This window comes from Acanthopagrus latus, chromosome 8, assembly GCF_904848185.1.
Source record: "Acanthopagrus latus isolate v.2019 chromosome 8, fAcaLat1.1, whole genome shotgun sequence".
NCBI lineage: Eukaryota > Metazoa > Chordata > Actinopteri > Spariformes > Sparidae > Acanthopagrus > Acanthopagrus latus.
Genome location: NC_051046.1, coordinates 2,748,158 through 2,767,318, shown reverse-complemented (window position 1 = coordinate 2,767,318; position 19,161 = coordinate 2,748,158). Strand labels below are relative to the sequence as shown.

The following is a 19,161-nucleotide window of genomic DNA, read 5'->3' as shown; positions in this document are numbered from 1 at the left end:
AGGATGTGTTGAACTGGCAACTTGAGAAACTATAAAATGCAATTTAGATTAAGTTTTGGGGTCAGCGTCCTGTAGACAATTTTCTACGGCTGTCTCCTGGATTTGAGGGTTTTTAAGGAAGCTAATTTTGTATTCTTCTCTGATTTCGACTGTTCTCTCTCCTCCTCCTCCTCCTCCTCCTCTCCTCTTTCCTCACTGGCACTAATCAGGTTCAGGTGCTGATAACGGATGAAAATGATTGTGTCCCAGAGTTCCTCCAGTCCATCTACAGTGTAGATGGAGTTCCTGAGACTGTAACCACCGCCACGTCCCTGCTGCAGGGTGAGTCTCCGCTGACTCCATATTTCACATCCGTCTGTTTCATTGTGAAGCGAGGAGGGAAACTATCCAGAAAAAGTCAATCTTTCTAAAGGAAAAGACCAGTTGTATTTTGGGAGAAAGCCAAAGCTTCTATGCGGACGTTGAGTCATTGTTTCGGCTCATAGAACCGTAATGCTCCCGTTTTGGCATGCTGAAAGAAACTAATAGATCCTTCAGATCTGCTAACGTAATCACAATTATTCTGAGCTAATCTACCTGCTACAAAGACGCTGTACCATTTTATTTTGATTTATTATGTACTGTATGAATAACGGCATATCGATTTATCTGTAAATGCCTGAGGCTACCTTATAATTATTAATTATGAGGCAAAAGGCAATGCTTAAATAAATACGCTCCAATAAAGAAACACATTGTGCCAATGGAAGTGTAGATATGTTCTCTACTGAAGCAGGTCATGTGTGTCTGTTAGGTGTTAATCTTGATCAGCTTTAGTCACGGGCACCTTTGCTTGTTGGCTGCTTGAAAGAAAGACATTTGAACCCATGAAAATCAGGTGTTTTTACCTTAAACGAGAGGAATATTTAGCAACAGCCTTAAATAGAAAAGTATTTCAACAGGGCTGAGAATCTTTCAGTCTTTGCCTTCATATCAGAGGTTCAAGGCAAAAGTTCCCTCAGTTCAGTAAACCCAATGCACCATAATTCAGCAGAATTATTTTCAGAATCCACCTTGTTCACGGTTTAGTTCTTGTCAAATGTCTCTGCACCTGTGGGATTTCTGTCCCCCATGGGCTGCCATAGGTGATTTGTTGGGAATCTCTAGCTGGGTGATTGTTTCGTCTGGATTCTGGGTGAGAAAAACGGAACAAATTCAATCTGAAAACGTTCGAATACACAGCCTAGAGCGGAGGAAATTGTTGGCACGGCAGAGCTGGCTCTGGGAGAAAATGGCGCCCAATATAAACCAACGCATCAACAAAAAATAATTCGGCAGTCACCGGCAGGAAGATCTCCATGGTGGAGGGATCAGAGTGAAAACAGGGAGTCTTGTGACAGAGGAACCAACAGAAGAGTTCGATCTTCATGCCACAGATAGACGGCAGCCGATCCACCATGAAAGTGTGCTTGACTTTAGAAGCTCAGGATGCCCCGAGACTCTGAAACAGAAGTGAGAGGAAGAGTTAATTTCTTAATCTGGTGGACTGCACCGCTCGCTAATGAAATGTCAAAGTTTTGCGGCACCAAGGGAGTGAAATCCCCATTACCCCATCAGCTTATATTCTACCCGGGGGCAACGACACAGATGAATACTTCAGAATGAAGCATCACCTCAACTTTGCCCTCCGAAGTTGATGGTCGAGACGATATAAATAATCTTTAGCTGAAGCTGTTGCGGTTGAAGGGGAAACGCACCACCTCGGTTCTTTAACATTTAATGAGACGATCACATTCTTCAGATTATACAAAGAGTGCAGAGTAAATTTCCAGTTGAGATGGAAGGAGGGTGAAGGTTTGAGATGCGCTGGCTGCTTGTGTTGATGCCTGACACAGAGGAAATGAACACATCAAAAGAATATGCAATATGCGAGTGTTATGAGCTGCAGGAGCTTTGTATGAAACAGTGAGTTTAAGTGAAATTCACCGAACAGCAAACTTAGACTAAAATGAGCTCTTCAACCAAGGGTGTCAATATTTGTGTCTGTAGCTCTATAGTTTTTTTTTTTTTTTTTTCTGTGTAATTACCTCAAAACCAAATCATTTCCGAGCACACTCTGCAGGAAGAAAAGAAAAAAAACACAGCTCGTTCATTTCATTTGCGCTCTTTTGCTTGTCTTCGAGCTCATTTCTGCAAATGATGGTTTTAATTCTGGAGGGTCACGGCGCAGTTTATGTGCCTGTAATTGTAGCTGTCAGAGCTTATGATCTATTACATGTTTAGCAGGGCCATAAAGAGATAATGATGTACACAGATGTCAACATATTTATCAGCTGATGTCATCTCATCAGCTCATTTTCGATTAAGTCTGAATTGATGGTTCCTAATGTGATGTCTTATCCCCCCTCCCCCGGGGCAGTGCTGGCCACGGACTGTGACTCCGGGTTAAACGCTGAGCTCACCTATTACACCCTGAGCCCGGATTTCAGCATTTCACCACATGGGACCGTTTTCCCTGCCGGCCGACTCGACTACGAGAGACCCAACCATCTGTATGAGTTTGTGGTGATGGCGATGGACAGCGGCGACGAGCCTCACTCGGGCACCGCCACAGTTCGCGTGAGGATGGCAAACATCAACGATGAAGCCCCTGAATTCTCCCAGCCCGTGTGAGTGACTTCAGCACTTAAGCTTTATACCTATAATGGAGAGATAATCCATGTGAATATAGGAATAAATGGGAATTTCACGTCTGGTCGTTTATGTGGAACAACTCAGACACGTTAACTAACAACGAAACAAACATTTAGGCATGTTAGCCCACCTTCATCCAGCACAGTGCATCAACACATCCAATAAAAACATAAACCTCAACAAAATAATAACCCTCCCGGAGATATGCCACAATGAAAATACCACAAATATACAAACATCCACACAAACATCATCACTGCTTATTTAGTACTCACAATGAAATAGAAAGGTGCAAGGCCAAGACACAAAAGTGCTATGATCGGATCAATAAGCTATTACAAAAGGTATTCACTCTGTGTATGTCTTTGTGCATATAAATGTTGCTTCAATAATACATTTATTATATGCACTTTTTATAAACAAATGCAGCAAGCTCAAGGTATATTTCTTGGCTTACATGCGTTGTGACTGTGGCCCAAATCATAAAAGCAGAAAACTTTCACATGTCATCGCACCGAAGCTTTGCTCTCCGAGAAGTCAAGGTAGTTGCATCACAGATATATAGGTTGTTACATCACACATCATGGACCTGCCTCCCTCAAGGCTATTCATCGCAGTAATATTTGATGCTGGGAGTGCTGCCATGAATAGTGGCCAGCTTGCATCAACACTGCTGTAGTAAAACCACCAACAGTAAGACAAACTCAGTATATTTTAATTGGCGTGTTAATCTCAGCAATCTGGCGTCAAAACGATCTGTTCTCGCTCCTCACACACACAGTGGGACACAGTTGCTTTCAGAGAACGTTCTGGAGATTTACTAAAAATATTCTTTCCTCAATATTGTAGTAAACAGAGCTTTCAAATGTCATTGTTTGGGGTTTATTTTTGGCCTTTTCCAAAGGTATGCCGCAGACTGACTTATGGAAGCAATCCGGTGTGTCCTCGACCGCCTTTTTTGGCCAAGCAGTGTGAGTGGGTGGGCAGCAACTGTCACTGCCGCTCCGCTGCAGTTATTCCCCCAAACGAGTAAGCCGGTTGTCCTGTCAGTCATGTTTCAGTGACCTTCACAGAAGACCGTAGCCTACCTCTTTTACTCACTCTTGTTGCATTGTCAGGTGTCAGTCTCGGTGGGTGGCTCGACACAGAGCCCAACAAACAGGCAGTCGGAGAGGTGGACATGTGGGCAGGCAAACATAAAAGTGAAGAGAAAAACACAGTGAAACATGGTTGCAGGGCAAGCCACAAGAGGATACCAAAACATGCACGGCGAGTAGACAGGAGACAGCCAGTCAGATATGCAGATAAACAGAGAAGCCTGTCGGCAGTCAGACAAATACTCTTGCCAGACCAGCAGGCAGATAGTTAGAAATTCAGGCATTTTGCCAGAGAGGGTGTGTTGGACGCTTCATCATCGTGTGGCTTACTGAGATGTAGATAAGTGCTGTGAGGATAGAAGAGGAGAGAGCAGCCAAAAACAGCACAATGGCAGACATGTAGAGGTGGGCTGATGGATGCCGTGACGTTTATGAAAATTAATCTTCCAGTCAGACTAATTGAGATATCCCGACATGTGAGTGGACGGGCTAATGTGTCCTGGCATGTCCTCTCACTTCACATCCGAACGAGCTGTAAAAGTGACTGAAGTGAGGGAAGGCCTGCGAAATGCTGTCCGGCAGACAGACAGGCGGTCTTGCTCCGTCTGAGTACAACTTCACAGTTCAGTGAGACGCAGGGGGATGAAAGCAGAGGGAGTGTATACGTCTCATCCCGCGGAGATGCGGAGAGGTGGCCTCTGAGCCGGGTGACAGATTACAGGTCACTCATGTTGCCACGGAGACTGCCGCGACTGGCGGAGATGAATCACCCATCAGCGTTCTTCTGTAAACCATCAATCACCTCTGACTTTCTCGCCACAGACACCGACACCGCCCTCCCCACGGACACACATAGTTACACACACACATTAGAGGAGGATACGGCACAAAATCTCACAGGGGGGATGAGTTCTGCTGACGAATCAACTCAAACTTCTCGTGAACGCCGCCCCCTCTCACATCCTGCACCTCTCTGTCTATCAGCCGCCGTCTTTCCTCCCCACTTCCCTTTTTCTCTCTCTCTCTCTCTCTCTCTCTCTCTCCCTCCTTCTCCCTCCGCCCTCACATATCACTCCACCTGTCACTTCTGTGCCAGCCTTCTTTTCTGTCACCTGCTCCTCTCCCTCTCCCTTTTCCTCTGTTTTCTATCCCTCTTCATCTCTGCGTCCTCCAAGTCACGCAGTTCATCTCCACCCCATTGTGCTTTGTAGCACAGTGGTATATCAGTCTCCCGTGTCTGGCCGGGCATCTCGCTGCCCAGCACCACAGAGCAAGCAAATCACTGTTGACATTTTAAAAGGCTCTGGATCAAATGGCTCACAGTGTGCCGGGGTATGTGGAAGCACCATTTGTTCGATGACTTCAACATCCCAGTAGACATTATCATTTGTCTCTGGTCTGGCCGGCAAAGAGGATAGGTTAAATCATCCTGACAAGCAAAAGCCACAACCATAAGTCTAATCAGCCTGCTGATGCTTTGGACTGTGTGAAATGATTTGTATCTCCTGTCCGTGTGTGTTTCCATCATTGACTTCCACGTGTGCGTTGTCACTTTCTGGCTCTTGTTAAACTCGAGTTCCTCCTTGCAGATATCGAACGTTTGTTTCCGAGGACGCCGGCCCCAACACCCTCGTCGCCACAGTTCTGGCCAAGGACCCAGACGGTGACGGTATAATCTACTCCATAACTGCGGGAAACGAGGAGGGAAACTTTGTCATCGACAGCCAGAAAGGTGATACTTCTTAATTTTCCGACCAGACTCCGCATTTGCAGCTCTCAGTCTAATTGACAGGCTTTCCGTCAAATCACACATTCAATTTTCCCTAATACGTTCCTGCTACAGCGGCGCGCAATGAATGCCCTCTACTTTCAAAGTCAATGTGGAAAGATATTGAAAGTTGATATTAAAAGCTGTAATTTCAATATGAGAGCTGTTCTTTCTATTATTGCAGTCATAAATATAAACGATGACATTATTTAGACCATTTCTGCACTTAGGGTTTTCTATTTTTTTTATTTTTTTTTGCAGGTACTGAGAGAAATGTTCCCTGTGTTTCAGAGCTTTCCAGTACTGGCGACTGCACAGTTTATCTTTTTTATTTACCCTTTGATCCGAAACCAGTGGCAATCGCTGTGACATTTGTCACCCAACCCTTTCAATTCAATTTCACAACAACTGCTCTATCATAGCTCACAATCTTCAGGCTGCGCTCTGCCAGCTCCTCTTTCTTTTGTGTCATCTTTTCATATTCCTTTCCACCCTTTCTGTGTATCCGCACCGCAAGAAAAATGCAAAAGGCTGATATTCTTCTGGCGCAGGGAAGAATCACTGTATGGCTTCCCACTTACTGTATATAGGAAGAGCGAGGGCTCATTGAATAGCTGCTAGAGCTCGCGCCGCATTTGTAAACAAGGTTGACATTTTCAGCCAGGATAATTACGGTGCACATCCCACAGTTCACTTATTTTAATGTAGTGGTGCAGCGCTGTCAACGTCACACATTGTCATTAGGAGCCGGGGCGCTTCGCTCCTCTGTGGGCTGCCGGGATCACAAGCAAATTGGGGAGAGAGGAGAGTCAGGCACTTGCATCTGTGTGTCAGCATGCTGTGTTGTCTTTAATCAAGAGCACTGAAAGAGATGAATAGAAACACAACGAGAGGATAAAAAAAAAAAAGAAAACCTCCCGATGCTCTTCACTTCATTGCGTTTCCCCCCACATCACAGGCGTCTCGTTCGTCCTGCTCCCTCTGATGTTTTTGTATTGCTGTTGACGAGAAATATGTTGACTCAGATGCTGCGCTCTTTTATCCCACCTTTGATCTTGACTGTTACATGAAAGCAGACAAAGGGGGGTGAGACAGAAACAGCTAATAGGCATCTGCTGAGCCTGGTTAACTTCTAACCCGAGTCACTTACTACTTTATGTTTTTGCTCAAGTGCTCAAACTGGATGGGCATCTTTGGAGGAGAGCACGCAATTATTAGATTAGAAATGTGACAAAATCACCACTGTGAAATTGCTTTTGGATTTAGCCTGCATATCTGATTTTTTTACCGTTGCGTGGAGTTCTGAGGTGGATTTTTTCGACTACTTGCTATCTCGCTGCCGACTTCTAGAACAACAACATCCAGTCTGCATTTACTTTCTGCTCTGTTTTTTATTGACAGCGCATCCTTCACCATGCAAGGCCACAGTGCCATTAAACATCCCGCGTAATGACTAATGGAATGGTAGCGCTTACTGTGTTAGGAGGGACGTTTCATAATGTGTAATTGAATGGGTCTGTGGTCTTTTGTAGGGTTGATTCGTCTCCGCTCCACTCCCCTGCCCAAGCTTCAAGGTCTGGAGTACGTCTTGAATGTAACGGCGACGGACGACAATGCGTCAGGTGGGCCGCACTCTCTCTCCACCACCGCACGGGTCATCGTCGGAGTTGACGACGTCAACAACAACAAACCCGTGTTTGAGCAGGTGAGGATTTTATTTCTATTCTTAAGAATGGCCACAACTGTGACAATGGGACCCAGGTTTTAAAAAAAAGACAGGAATTCCCCTTCAGTGAAATGTTCTTCTGGGAAACCACTGGGTCCACACAGCTGACACGCACCACCCATCAAAACACAGTTGGTAAGCAAGAAGACCTCCTCATGGCAATGACAATCCCTGATGGCAGTTACCCGCCTCATTAGGACGTTGCAGCAGGAACGGACATGAGCCCAAGGTGTCGCTATGGCCTGGCACCGCAGGGCACCACCAGCGGTCCTGTGTCTGAGCCGCGATAGATCGTATGCAGGGTTAGCTTCAGGGGCGTCCTGTGGTGTCTGGTGCCGTGAGACCCTGTGACTCCTGTGGATCTGATTGGGATCAGGGGAAACTGGAGGCCCAGTCAATGCTGTTTGTCACGATCCTCACACCATTCCTGAGTAATGTGGTGTCAGATCCTGCTGGAGGGGTCAATATATGGGAGTGCTGTTGCTGTGTATGTGTGTGTGTGTGTGTGTGTGTGTGTGGGTGTGTGGGGCACTTGGACTTCAGCAGTGTTTGGAAAAGGCGTTGCATATCAAATGGCCTCCACGTGAATGCCAGCACCAACGATTTTCCCCAGGAGAACATCTCATTGTAACAAGATGATCAATTCTGTTCACTTCACCTGTCAGTCCTTTTTTAATGTTTTGGCTGATCGCTGTGTATAAAGATGGATGACATGACAGCGTCCCCAGAAGTGAAGCCGGAAGATGTTGATCAAACCGATGTGGCTGGATCTGGGTTATAAATCCTGCCCCGTCCATGTTTGCGGATCTGACATGGGGCTAAAAATAAATGTTTCCCAAAGATGGTGTCTGTCACTTGAGGTAGTTTTTATCACACTGATGTATGTTCAAGTGTCCCTTTTCTGATAATTTGGGTTTAAGTCTGTTATTTGGTCCTATTAAAAGGAAGTTAGTGATCAAGATCGACCGTGTTAATTTAGCTCCACCAGCTGATCACTGCTGACTCCGAGTGACGTCACCAGGGCGAGATGGCGGTGCTTGGTTTAACTTCTGTTAAGGGTGAGAAAAGGGATACCTTGTTTTGATTTTTTCACAGCAGCTAGAACACATTTCTTGAAACCCTCCACAGTTTTCTCGCAAAAAGGGGATGGACAAAAACCAAATCTTCAAACCACATTTACAAAACCGAAATAAGAACAAAAAAAAAATCACCTTGAGACAATTTTATCTGTCCTCGAAGTCTTCGTCTCGGAGCATATTGTGTAGTGAGACTTCTGCAGGTAATACAGTGATGCGGACGAGGGATTCACTCTGCCTCAGCATCTCTTCTCAGGCAAAGGTCTCTTTTTCCAGGCGACGGGGGATAAACCCTCTGGTGTGCCGGATCCAGCCTTGACAAGACTCTACACCTGTGTCACTGCAGGTCAGGTCTAGTGCCTGTTGGAGGTTTTCCCAGGTGTTCTCTCCGGTCATAGAACTTTCACCGGCATGCAGAGAAAAACAATCCTATATTGAGTTGAGGAAAGGGGGAGCGTACCTGAAGACAAACCACAAAATCGCCGGTTGATATTGTAACGCTGACATTTCAGGACACCACCGTGACAACAAAGACTGTGTTCAGATGTTCAGGGTTATATCGCGCTAAAGTGGAATGGTGGTGGAAATTACTCACGGCTGCACGAAGGCTCGTGCTGCCCCACATGCTGATCAGGGTCTCTGCTTCTCCTCTGCTTCAGATTGAACCAAGCTTCATCTCCATCAAGTCCAATTTCAAACTATCCCTTTAAGTGAAACAGATCAGAAGAAGGTGTTTGTAAGCGATGGATTTACGTGCATTAGCGATCTTTGCGTTAGAAGGTAAATAAATAGGTGCACTGTAGAAAGGCTGATGACATTCACATTGTCTTCAACAGCTCCGTGCTGTACGTCACACAGATGAATGGCCTTGTCAACCATAAGAGCCTCTTTCCGTTCGGGAGGAACGTATAAAAGTCCTTTTACCCTCAGTCTGGCAATTCAAAAGACACATATACAGCGAAAATAATAATGGGTTTGACTTCAATAAAATATTGCATGGCGAGAAATACAAACATTGCTTGTCCTCTTCTGATTGTCCATCTCAGATTATGTTGTCGTCCTGTTTGTCCTGGTTCCCTCAGAGTCAATCCATGAAACAGGAACATTGCCCATCACAGGAGCCTGATTTTCATTTGAAATCGCTGTCATTGTTCACGCTTGTTCTTCCTTCTCGCCCTCCACCTCCCTCACGTACTCCTCCACCTCTTCTGCCTCTCGGATTTTGTCCGTATCGACGTTACCCCGAGCCCTCTGAACTGTCTCATATTCTGTTCAGTTGGTTTAATCGCATCATTAGGAACGAGCGTGATTCTGTTTAAACTGCGCTGAACAATTGTGAAAATCTGTGATAGCTTACAGCGAGTGTTTGGTCTCTAATCAAACGATGTGCGTACACGGTGTTGTTAAATCTTTCTCAGCTGTCTCGTCTTCTCGGGCGCTCGTCTCTGTCCATCACTCCCTTCCTCCCTCTCTTCATCCCGCTCTCTTTCCTTTTTGCCCCGGCGTTCTCATTTCCCTGGCCTCCGTCTCTCCCTGCTCTTGTTTTCCCAAGAGTTCTGATTAGCCCGCACACCCACTCTATCTTTAGGCGCTCCACTGGGATTTCAATTAATTCACGAACGGAAAAAAAAAAAAAAAAATGCAGTATCATCACAATATACCATACCTGTTTAATTAACTTCCTCCCTAATTAGGTTTGACTTGAACTTCAGCGGGAGACATATGCACGAGGAGCTAAGAGCTCCGCCGGTCTTTCAGGTTGGGGCTGGATGTTCCCAGAAGGCAACTGTTTAAATATCAAGTTATGCCTCAGAACTACCTCGGCGAGCGTGACCTTCTGTTTGATACGATGTGATTTTTATGAGCAGCTATCGACAGGCCGCACCGTCTGAGCCATCACCTCCAATATAGCCTTGCACTGTATTTCCTCTAACACTTTTGCAATTGTGCAAGAGCTACATTGAGAGCAGGAAGAAAAAAAAATAATGAAGTCCTCGTGGAGGCAGCCATCTTGTGTGTTACGAAAAGAGTTGTCATTGTTCCAGACATCAGAGGTTGTTTCAGCTCCCTGTGGTTGAAATGCATCGATGTCCACACATTTGTTTTCTTCCACATAATTAAAGGTGTGATGGTCACTACTCCCAAAAAAAACCAAAAAAAACCCCACCAATACAGTCAAGTAGAGTACAGTGTTTGATGCACTATCCTCATGTGTTCGCTGGTTTCCTTTGATCCATCTCTGTGCTGCTGTTGTCTCTCGCCTATTGTTTTTCTCTGTTCACGGCCGTTCTGTTGAAAGACTTGCTCGCGTTTATGTCTGATTTCAAAAAAGAAAGACTCCAGAGAACAGCTCTTTATCTGGGGCATATATTCATTAGGGGAGGATGGATTCCTGGCTAAGACAAAGCTGTTCACTGCTGGCTCTTCAAAAGGAATCTGCTCAAGTGTTTCCATTTTCACAGATGTGGCCTGTTGTATCTATAACTTCCATATTGTGTTTCATGCTCAGTTCCTCCTCCCTGTGTGTGCACACTGACCTTCCACATAATGAGTTTATCTTCTTTGATCCCCGTGTTCTCGTATTCTGACGACATAGTGTCATATAGGAGATTCATTTCTTGCGTATATGTCTCTCTCTCTCTCTCTCTCTCCTTCTTTTTCTCTCCTCTCTCCTCATCTCAGTGCCAGCAATATCGTGAGCAGGCTTCAGTGCTGGAGAACCAGCCAACGGGGACTTTTGTGTTGCAAGTGCATGCCGTGGATGCAGATGAGGGAGCAAATGGAAAAGTCAAATACGGCTTAATGCACAGAGACAGCGCCGTGCCCGCCTTCAGAATTCATCCAGACACAGGTAGAGCCGTCATGGATTGTCTGGATGGAAAAAAAGAAAAAAGACGATCTCAATTAGATGTCGAGCACAGAGTTTACTGTAGATGGACAGTGCTGCATGTTGATGTTGTTGGTAATTGACATTCCAAATGGTCAGTCAAGTTGAACTTTGATCTGAGAGGCTAGGAAGTGTTCAAATTGCTATTTTAAAGAAGTCAAAAGCCAAAACCTGTCACAATCGATCCTCAATTTGTGTAAACCTGCCAGGCTCGACGTGACTTGTCAGCGTGTAAGAAAGACTCTACATAACGAAGGGGGATGAAGAAAAGACAAGCTGCTCCGAAGTCCGAACACGTGGCGTCAACATGTTATTCTGTCAGTCATGTCCTTTAAGGCTTCGCCTCTATTTTCTTCATCTCAAAATTTAATAACAAAGTCGCCGTACTTGAAGGGAATGGCTGACTCGCTCAGAATGAATTTATAATTGTTTACTTGCTTCCTTGATTTATGGTTGGATGGTTAGATTGATGGCTCGACGGGTGGATGGGTGGTTAGATAGATTGATGGATGGACGGTTGAAGGCATGCATAGATTGGTGAACCGGAGAATCACTGAATGGGTGGATACGTATGTACGTATGTATTCATGTGTGCATGTTTCCTCTATATTTACAGGAGTGATTGTGACAGCCCACCGGTTCGACAGGGAGCGGCAGCGAGAGTATTCAATTACAGTAACGGCCACTGATTGGGCGGAGGAGCCGCTCATAGGCATCTGCCAGCTCACCATCCAAATACTGGACCAGAATGATAATAGCCCCAAGTTTGAGAATCTGCGCTATGAGTGTAAGTGTTGGTTAAAAATGGTGCAAGTTGATACAGCACACAGGCATGACACGGACCTCAAGACTACGTTTTTATTTGAGAAAGAAGAAGAGATCACATTCGTACCTTTGCTTAATGAACTGCATCTCTGTGAAAATATTGGAAATAAACAACGTGTCGATACACTAAATCATTTCTGCATAATAACTTTGCATGACCTTCAGCAGCCTTTTGCCCTCAGCCTGACATGTCTCCGCTCTTAGACTTGCAAGAAACTGAGTGCACGTACATTATTTATCCCCTGTAGACTTCCTGAGAGAAGACACTTTGGTCGGTACCAGTTTCCTTCGCGTGGCGGCTCACGATGATGACTTTGGCACAAATGCAGCTATCGCTTACTCCATGTCCCTGGAGCCGCCCGAGTACCTGCGGGTCAACCCTGTCACAGGATGGGTCTACGTTAACCAGCCCATATCACAGGTCAGTCAGCAGTTATTAACGACCTCTCTCTCTCTCTTACTCACCAAGCACACACACTCAAACACACACACACACACACACACACACACACACACACACTCGGTGTCTGTATCACATGGCAGCCTCTGGGTCTGTGTCAACAAAGTTAATGAATAAGCCGCCTCAAAGTGCCTCCGTCTGCTACTTCCAATCTAGAGTACGTGTACTCACAGAGGTGCCGCATGTGGAAAGACCACAGAGGACGCCGACGCCGGGGAGAGACTAATTCAGCACAAACAAATGATTTAAAAATACATTTCAGCGACTTTGGATTCCCGCGGTTCTAATTGATGACCACAGTTGCTAAAGACATCAAATATGCATAATAATAAGTCCCCTAACGTCAAAACTCCCCCCACCCCCAAAAAACAAGATACTTCATACTTTAATGGACGTCACAGTTTTTTTTTTTTCTTATTTCAGAACGCTAACTATCACAAAGCAGGACCCATCTTAAATACGCTGGCTTTGATTTCATGGATTAAAGACTTTAATTTTAATTTATCATCTGAGACTTTGATAAGGAGACTGACAGCACGCAACAGCTTTAGATGAGTATGTTTTTTTGAAGTCATTTAAATGAATCGATTCAGCTTGCAGAGCGCGGTTACCACCACGCCAACAGCTTCTCTCAAAACTGAAGTCGTATGTTTTTTTTTTTGTGGGGGGGGGGAGCTGCTGCAGAAAGACGGCGTCTTCCCTCAAGATAAATTAAACACGTCTTCTTCAAAAGTGAATTATATTTTGTTTCATGAAGGATTGTGTTCGACATGACTCACACGTCCTTTGCTGGTTTGTCAGCAGCAGTAATGTGTCGGTGATGTAACACATTTCTTTTTCTTGCATTTTTGATCGCTGCGTTGTCGACGTTCATCTTCTCTGACGTGTATCAGCTTTCGCCTTCCTGTTTTTCACTTATTCAAATCTAAATGTTGTTCTTTGGCCAGAAACTTGCTCCAGCACTGTGGAGACATTTATTATTTAGTATACTTTTTAGTGCACTGGTGTTAAAAGTCTTTGGGAAATTTTGCCGCTGACTCATGTAAAATTGAAAGTGTTACGCCCCAAACCTCACTGAACAAAGCTGCTGCATATTTAAAAGTGGTTTCAGAAGCTATTTGAATCATCCCACATTCCTTGTGCTGTAACTAAGATTGCAGAAGCACTTCATTAAATGTTAAACGTCTCTGTTGGTCTGAGACATTGTTCCTTTTTTTATTTTTTTTTTTTATTTTTTGGGATTTTCTCATCACAGTTTCTGATTACAGTGAATCACGAAGGACACATTTCCACACCGAACTTCAGAGTAAAGTGTGCAAACGGAGTTCCCAGTTGATTTGCAGTCTTTCAGCTGAAATTTGAAGGAGATTGCACAGCAGCACTTCTTCTGTTTCTCAGACTAGTAGAGCCGGAGCCGGCGTAGTGCAGCGTCATCAAACCGCACAGTACAACCGCACACAGAGTTGAGTGGAGAATACGGGAAAAAAAAGGTTGCGACCATAACCGCACGCTTCAGATCTGATACCATTACCGCAAATTTAATTTGAAACCGTGGTTGAATATTACCATGAAGTCAGCCAGCCATTAATGTATTGTAGAAGCTGCAGCTGCTCGGTCCACGTCGCCGATCACAATCTTTGTTCCCGGCTATCGAGCTTCGGAAAAAGAGTTGTACTTGTTCACAAAATATTAATTGGATTGTCCCAGGAATAGAACATGTAATTGTGAAGTCAAGTAAGATTTCTTTTTTTAATCTGGCACGATAATAGAGTTGCTAGGCCACAATTTGCATTAATAGAATAATGCAGCTGATGGTTGAATTGTTACATCGTAACAAAGGAATTCTTATTTGAGCCTTTATTTATTTTTTTTTTCATTAACAACGTGCTGTAACCATGACTTGCATTATCTTCGACTGTTAGTGGTTGAATTAAATACAATTACCTCGTCTGGGCCAGAGGAGGCATTTTAGAGGGCTTTTAGGAGCTCCGCTGCGGTGCGAGTGTTATGTCGATGTAACACATTGTCTCATTTAGATAAACAGAATCAAATACTCTAATGACCTCTCAAGGAAAATGTTCAGCTTTCCCCGCAGTGTCCGCCTTTGATGAGATACAGTTCCTCAGTCAAATTCACCCTCTTATTTCCTAGTGGTTCAATTAAAGCACAATAAAAAAAAAAAAGAAAAGGAGAGGAGAGATTTTTTTGCAACCTGAATTATAGCTTAATAATGTTTGGACGGCTCACCGTGCCGCCTCTGTTGTTTCTCTGCCTAATTAAATGATTTCTGCGATGGCGTTTATACGGCAAGTTTCGGTTGAGGCGGGACCTTTTCTACTGCTGCAGAGCGAGAAACAGACACAGTCGTACGTTTGTCCAATTAACGCAGTGTGCTTTAACAGTTTATCTTACTACCATTTTCACGATACATCAGGTATATCCTGCAGATATATCCTGGGACTGTGTATTTTACACTTATATTAAGTGGCTAATTAGAGCTATTTGAGACTTTGTCATATCAACACCCAAACAACGCAAATACCGTAGTTTTAGAAATTTGAGAGTTGATTCATTTCAAACAGTTGCTTCTCTCTCCTCAATTCATTTTTACTGCTCTGACCTCTGCGTACACACATCTATCACAAATACATAGAGGAACAGATACACAGGGACTAACACAAGTTCATGCTCATCGTGCACATACACATTCAGTGTGCTGCCATAGGGAACATACTCACCCACTCACACACATTTGCAACACGTCTGAAGAGACTGTAATGTAATGTAAATTATTGAAAACAGAATGAGAGTGTCACTATTTATTATGTGCTCAATTTAACTAATGCACCCTTGGTAAATATATGTTGTGGCCTTGTTTTTGATATAAAAGCCGTACACGGGTATGAAGCGCTCCAGCCGGCCTTGGCTGGAAATCATCTCTGTATCACGATTCTGTGACTGAGCTAAAAACGTGCATTTATACCTGACTGAATAAACTGTTTACTGTTGAACACAGAGGACCTATATAACGCGGGACATCATTGCGACCGACGGGGGAAACCGAAGCACTTCTGTGGAGCTGTCAGTCACGATTACCAACGTGAAGAACCAGCCTCCGCAGTGGGAGACGGAGAGCTACAGCGTCGTCATCCCTGAAAACACTGCCAGGGATACACCCATCGTGGTGCGTCTGCACGCAACTCGCTCAGTTGTTTTTCTTTGTCTTGCCAGTTTGAGTTGCTGTAATTGAATCGTCTGAGCGTTTGTTTACTTACTCCCTTGCATTTGTGCACTTTCTTGTGTGTAATTCAGACAGCGTTCTCGCTTTGTGCTCAAAATACGCCTTTGAAAACTTGTCAGTGCACTGGGAAGGTCTGTAAACTTGTTTTAGATTGATGCTGTAGGAGATAACTGACATTGAATTGCATGTGCTTAGCAAGTTTCAGGACTCCGGGCTAATTAAGTCAATCCAAAATGTCTCCTTTGATGTGAAAAATATATATATATATACCGTAGCTGTCAATCTGAAGAGCACAATTTTTTTTTTCCCAAGGTCCTTACAAGAGGATTCACTTTGAGATGAGAGGTTCATTCAGGACAAGTCTGACTCTCTGCGTACTTAAAGCAAAACTCTCACCAAAATGCAGCCTAGGGTCTTTATGTGAATGTGCACGAGTCAAACATTCATTTAAAAGCATAATTACGATGAAAGAGGCACTTTTAAGATTGACCGTATTTTCATTTTCTCATTGCTCATTTTCAGTGGGAGAGCTACAGGCAAATACTATGCTAGCATCTATGTTAGCTATTTTTAAAACAGTAAGAAGTCTCGACACAACATGAAACTTTGCTGGTAGCATCACCAGGGTCTCTACACATGAACACCAGCACTGAGAACATTGTTTGTGTACACAGAGTTACTAAAAAGAAAGTTTTTGAACAGCTCATGTTAGCAGTAGCTTGTTCCGCTCGCCGCCGTCCTGCCAGTGGAGAAGAGTCGATCTCTGAATGTGACGTAACCTGGAGGACAGTTAAGGTGGAACGCTGCTGAAGCTTAGTTCCATATAAATGCAGGATAATTTGTTATTTTGTCGTTAGTGAAAAACAATATTGACCCTGAAGTTAAAAAAGGAGCCTCATATAAGAAAGTTAAACAACTGCTAACATGAGTTAGCGTGAACGTAATATTTGCCCGCAGCACTCCCATAGAAAATGATTTTACCTGAAAACGAAAATACGGTCAATCTTAAGAGCGCCGCTTTTGTCTTAATTATGTTTTAAATGAAAGTTTGACTCAGGTACATTCACAAAAAAAAAGCCTAGGTTGCATTTTGCGAGAGTTTCACTTTAATGTTTCTTTTTCGACATAGTCATCATGCTGAATGATAAAACTTGCTTCTTTCAGACTGAAAAACATAAAATACTGTCTGACAAATCTCTTGTTTAGCTTGAAAAGACGTTTCTTGACCTCTCTCAAACTAAAAAACCCTGTTAATGAGAGCAATACAACAACTTTGGGAAATTCACCTGTATGCTCTTTTGCACGATGTGGATGAGAAGATTGATGCCACTCTCAGCTCGCCTGTCTCAGACCAGAGTTTAAAAATGTGACAACCAGGAGCTCTGTAGCTTTTTCCTGGCTTCTAGTCTTATTGCTAAGCTGAGCTAATTCACCTCACAGCTGTAGCTCCGTACTTTACTTAACTTTCGTTAACGTTAGCATTATTAAGCTCATCGTCCGTTCATAGGATGAGGGCAAGCGTCCTCGGTATGGTACCCATCGGATAGAAAACAAAGAGGCGGTGTCGATCATACAGCGGCGGTTGTCGAGATATTGTTAGTTGTGTTGTGTTTTTCCTCTCAGCACACAAACGCTTCATCGCAGCGCTCCACCAGGACCTTTTCTGCCCCCCAGAAAAATGCAATGTGGACACGAGCCCTTAACCCTTACAGACTTGTGCAAGGTATTGCCAAACTCTTGGCACAAAAGAGAGTAAGAGCATATTCCCAAGTTGAAAACGATCCCCTCAAGCCCAGAATAATAACCTTCTTTTTGGTGTTTTAGCCGCTCAAAGCCGTTGAGCTTTTTGAGCTTTCTCTCAGCTGAGGGCTGTTTTCTGTTTTTTGCATCAGTTCTCTGTAATTTTTGTTCCCAACCTGTCGTGCTTTTCAGCCTGGCAAAGAAAAAAAATCACGATCTAACTTCTCATGTTATTCAGACAATCAAGGCGACATCTCAGCTGGGTGACCCAAGGGTGACGTACAACCTGGAGGATGGGATGGTCCCCGAAACCAACATGCCAGTTCGTTTCTACCTCTCCCCGAACCGCGAAGACGGCTCCGCGTCCATTCTGGTGTCCGAGCCGCTGGACTACGAGACTACGCCCTTTTTCTATCTCCGGGTTCGAGCTCAAAATGTTGCTGCAGTGCCTCTCGCTGCTTTCACTACAGTTTATATCAACGTAACAGGTGTGACTCTTAATGTCTTTCCTTTTGGGTTTTTTTTGCTCTTTACTGTTTGTGTAAAACAGCTCATTTATTTTTCTGAGGTGTGAGAAAGATATGTAACTTAGCCAAAGGATCATTTGATTGTCTTTTTAGCCGTAGGGTATAAATGTTCGGTTCATTTGCCCAGAAAGTTCAAGTCAGCAGCTGCAGTAAGCAGTGTTGCACTTGAAAACCAACCCTGTAAATCTTTTATGTGCACAGATAATGCTGCTACAGTTTAGGATGCTGGAGAATGTATTACCTAATTACAGTCTGGAAATTAACACATCATCAATTTGCTGCTAAATCTCTCTTCTCTCCCAAGATGTCAATGACAACGTGCCCTTTTTTACCTCCTCCATCTACGAGGCGTCGGTAACGGAGGGAGCCCAGATCGGCACTTCGGTTCTACAGGTGTCGGCCCATGACAAAGATCTTGGTCTGAACGGAGAGGTGTGTGGTTATCTTCTTGTCGCGCAAGGAACAAAAGATAAAAGATATTTATAACCATGTGGTATAGACTCCATATAATGCTAGAAGGAGTATTCTGTAACATCACACCACAGTCCTACTTTTGTGGAAGCTTTTTGCATGTAGAGTTGTCAAAAGTGTTGTCAAAGTGGTCTTGGGAACTGTGCCATCGCAGCTGTGTGACTGACTGTCACAGTGGTGGAAGAAAAACAAAAAAGCATTGATCTGTTTTTGTCTAGAATGAGAAGAGAGACTGTGGCAATGTGATAGAGACCTCCTGACATTTTTCAGCTACAAAAGCCTTTAATTTCTGCTATTTCTGCAAAATTATTGCTCAAAAGAGTACTGTGGCTTTATTTCCAAATTCCCTGTGCGCCACAGATCACGTACTCTCTGCTGAGTGACAGCAGCGGCGACCATCATCTGTTCCGCATTGACCCGGATCACGGGATCGTCTACACAGAAGCTGTGTTCGATCGAGAGGCCCGCAGCTCCTATTTGCTGGAGGTTCAGTCGGAAGACGGGCAGGAGTCAGCGCGACCTGGCAAGAACAAGAAGCCCAACTCAGGTTGGAAACACATTTACTTTAGCATTAAACTCCTGAATGAATTTTTCTCCAGGAATAGTTTGTTTTTCTTGAAAAGAGTGAGACAGGAAACATCAGATTCTGCTCTTGTGCGGAGGCGGTTCA

The 19,161-nt window shown here is 44.2% G+C and overlaps 1 protein-coding gene and 1 long non-coding RNA gene across 4 annotated transcripts in view; one reads left to right on the top strand and one right to left on the bottom strand.

Annotated features, from left to right (window-relative positions):
- Positions 1-19,161, top strand: part of LOC119024887 (neural-cadherin-like) — a 97,660-nt gene that overhangs the window by 44,449 nt on the left and 34,050 nt on the right. For all 3 annotated transcript variants that reach the window (XM_037108086.1, XM_037108087.1, XM_037108085.1), the window contains 11 exons: positions 210-321; positions 2,399-2,648; positions 5,360-5,502; positions 7,071-7,243; positions 11,023-11,191; positions 11,844-12,014; positions 12,301-12,473; positions 15,529-15,696; positions 17,732-17,981; positions 18,325-18,452; positions 18,852-19,038. In XM_037108086.1, the coding sequence (XP_036963981.1) occupies positions 210-321; positions 2,399-2,648; positions 5,360-5,502; positions 7,071-7,243; positions 11,023-11,191; positions 11,844-12,014; positions 12,301-12,473; positions 15,529-15,696; positions 17,732-17,981; positions 18,325-18,452; positions 18,852-19,038 (1,924 nt within the window). The remainder of the gene's footprint in view (positions 1-209; positions 322-2,398; positions 2,649-5,359; positions 5,503-7,070; positions 7,244-11,022; positions 11,192-11,843; positions 12,015-12,300; positions 12,474-15,528; positions 15,697-17,731; positions 17,982-18,324; positions 18,453-18,851; positions 19,039-19,161) is intronic.
- On the bottom strand, positions 7,556-9,423 carry LOC119024889. The gene is made up of 3 exons (XR_005076630.1): positions 8,936-9,423; positions 8,476-8,800; positions 7,556-8,313 (listed from the first exon to the last, which is right to left on the bottom strand). It is a non-coding gene; the product is annotated as an uncharacterized LOC119024889 (long non-coding RNA).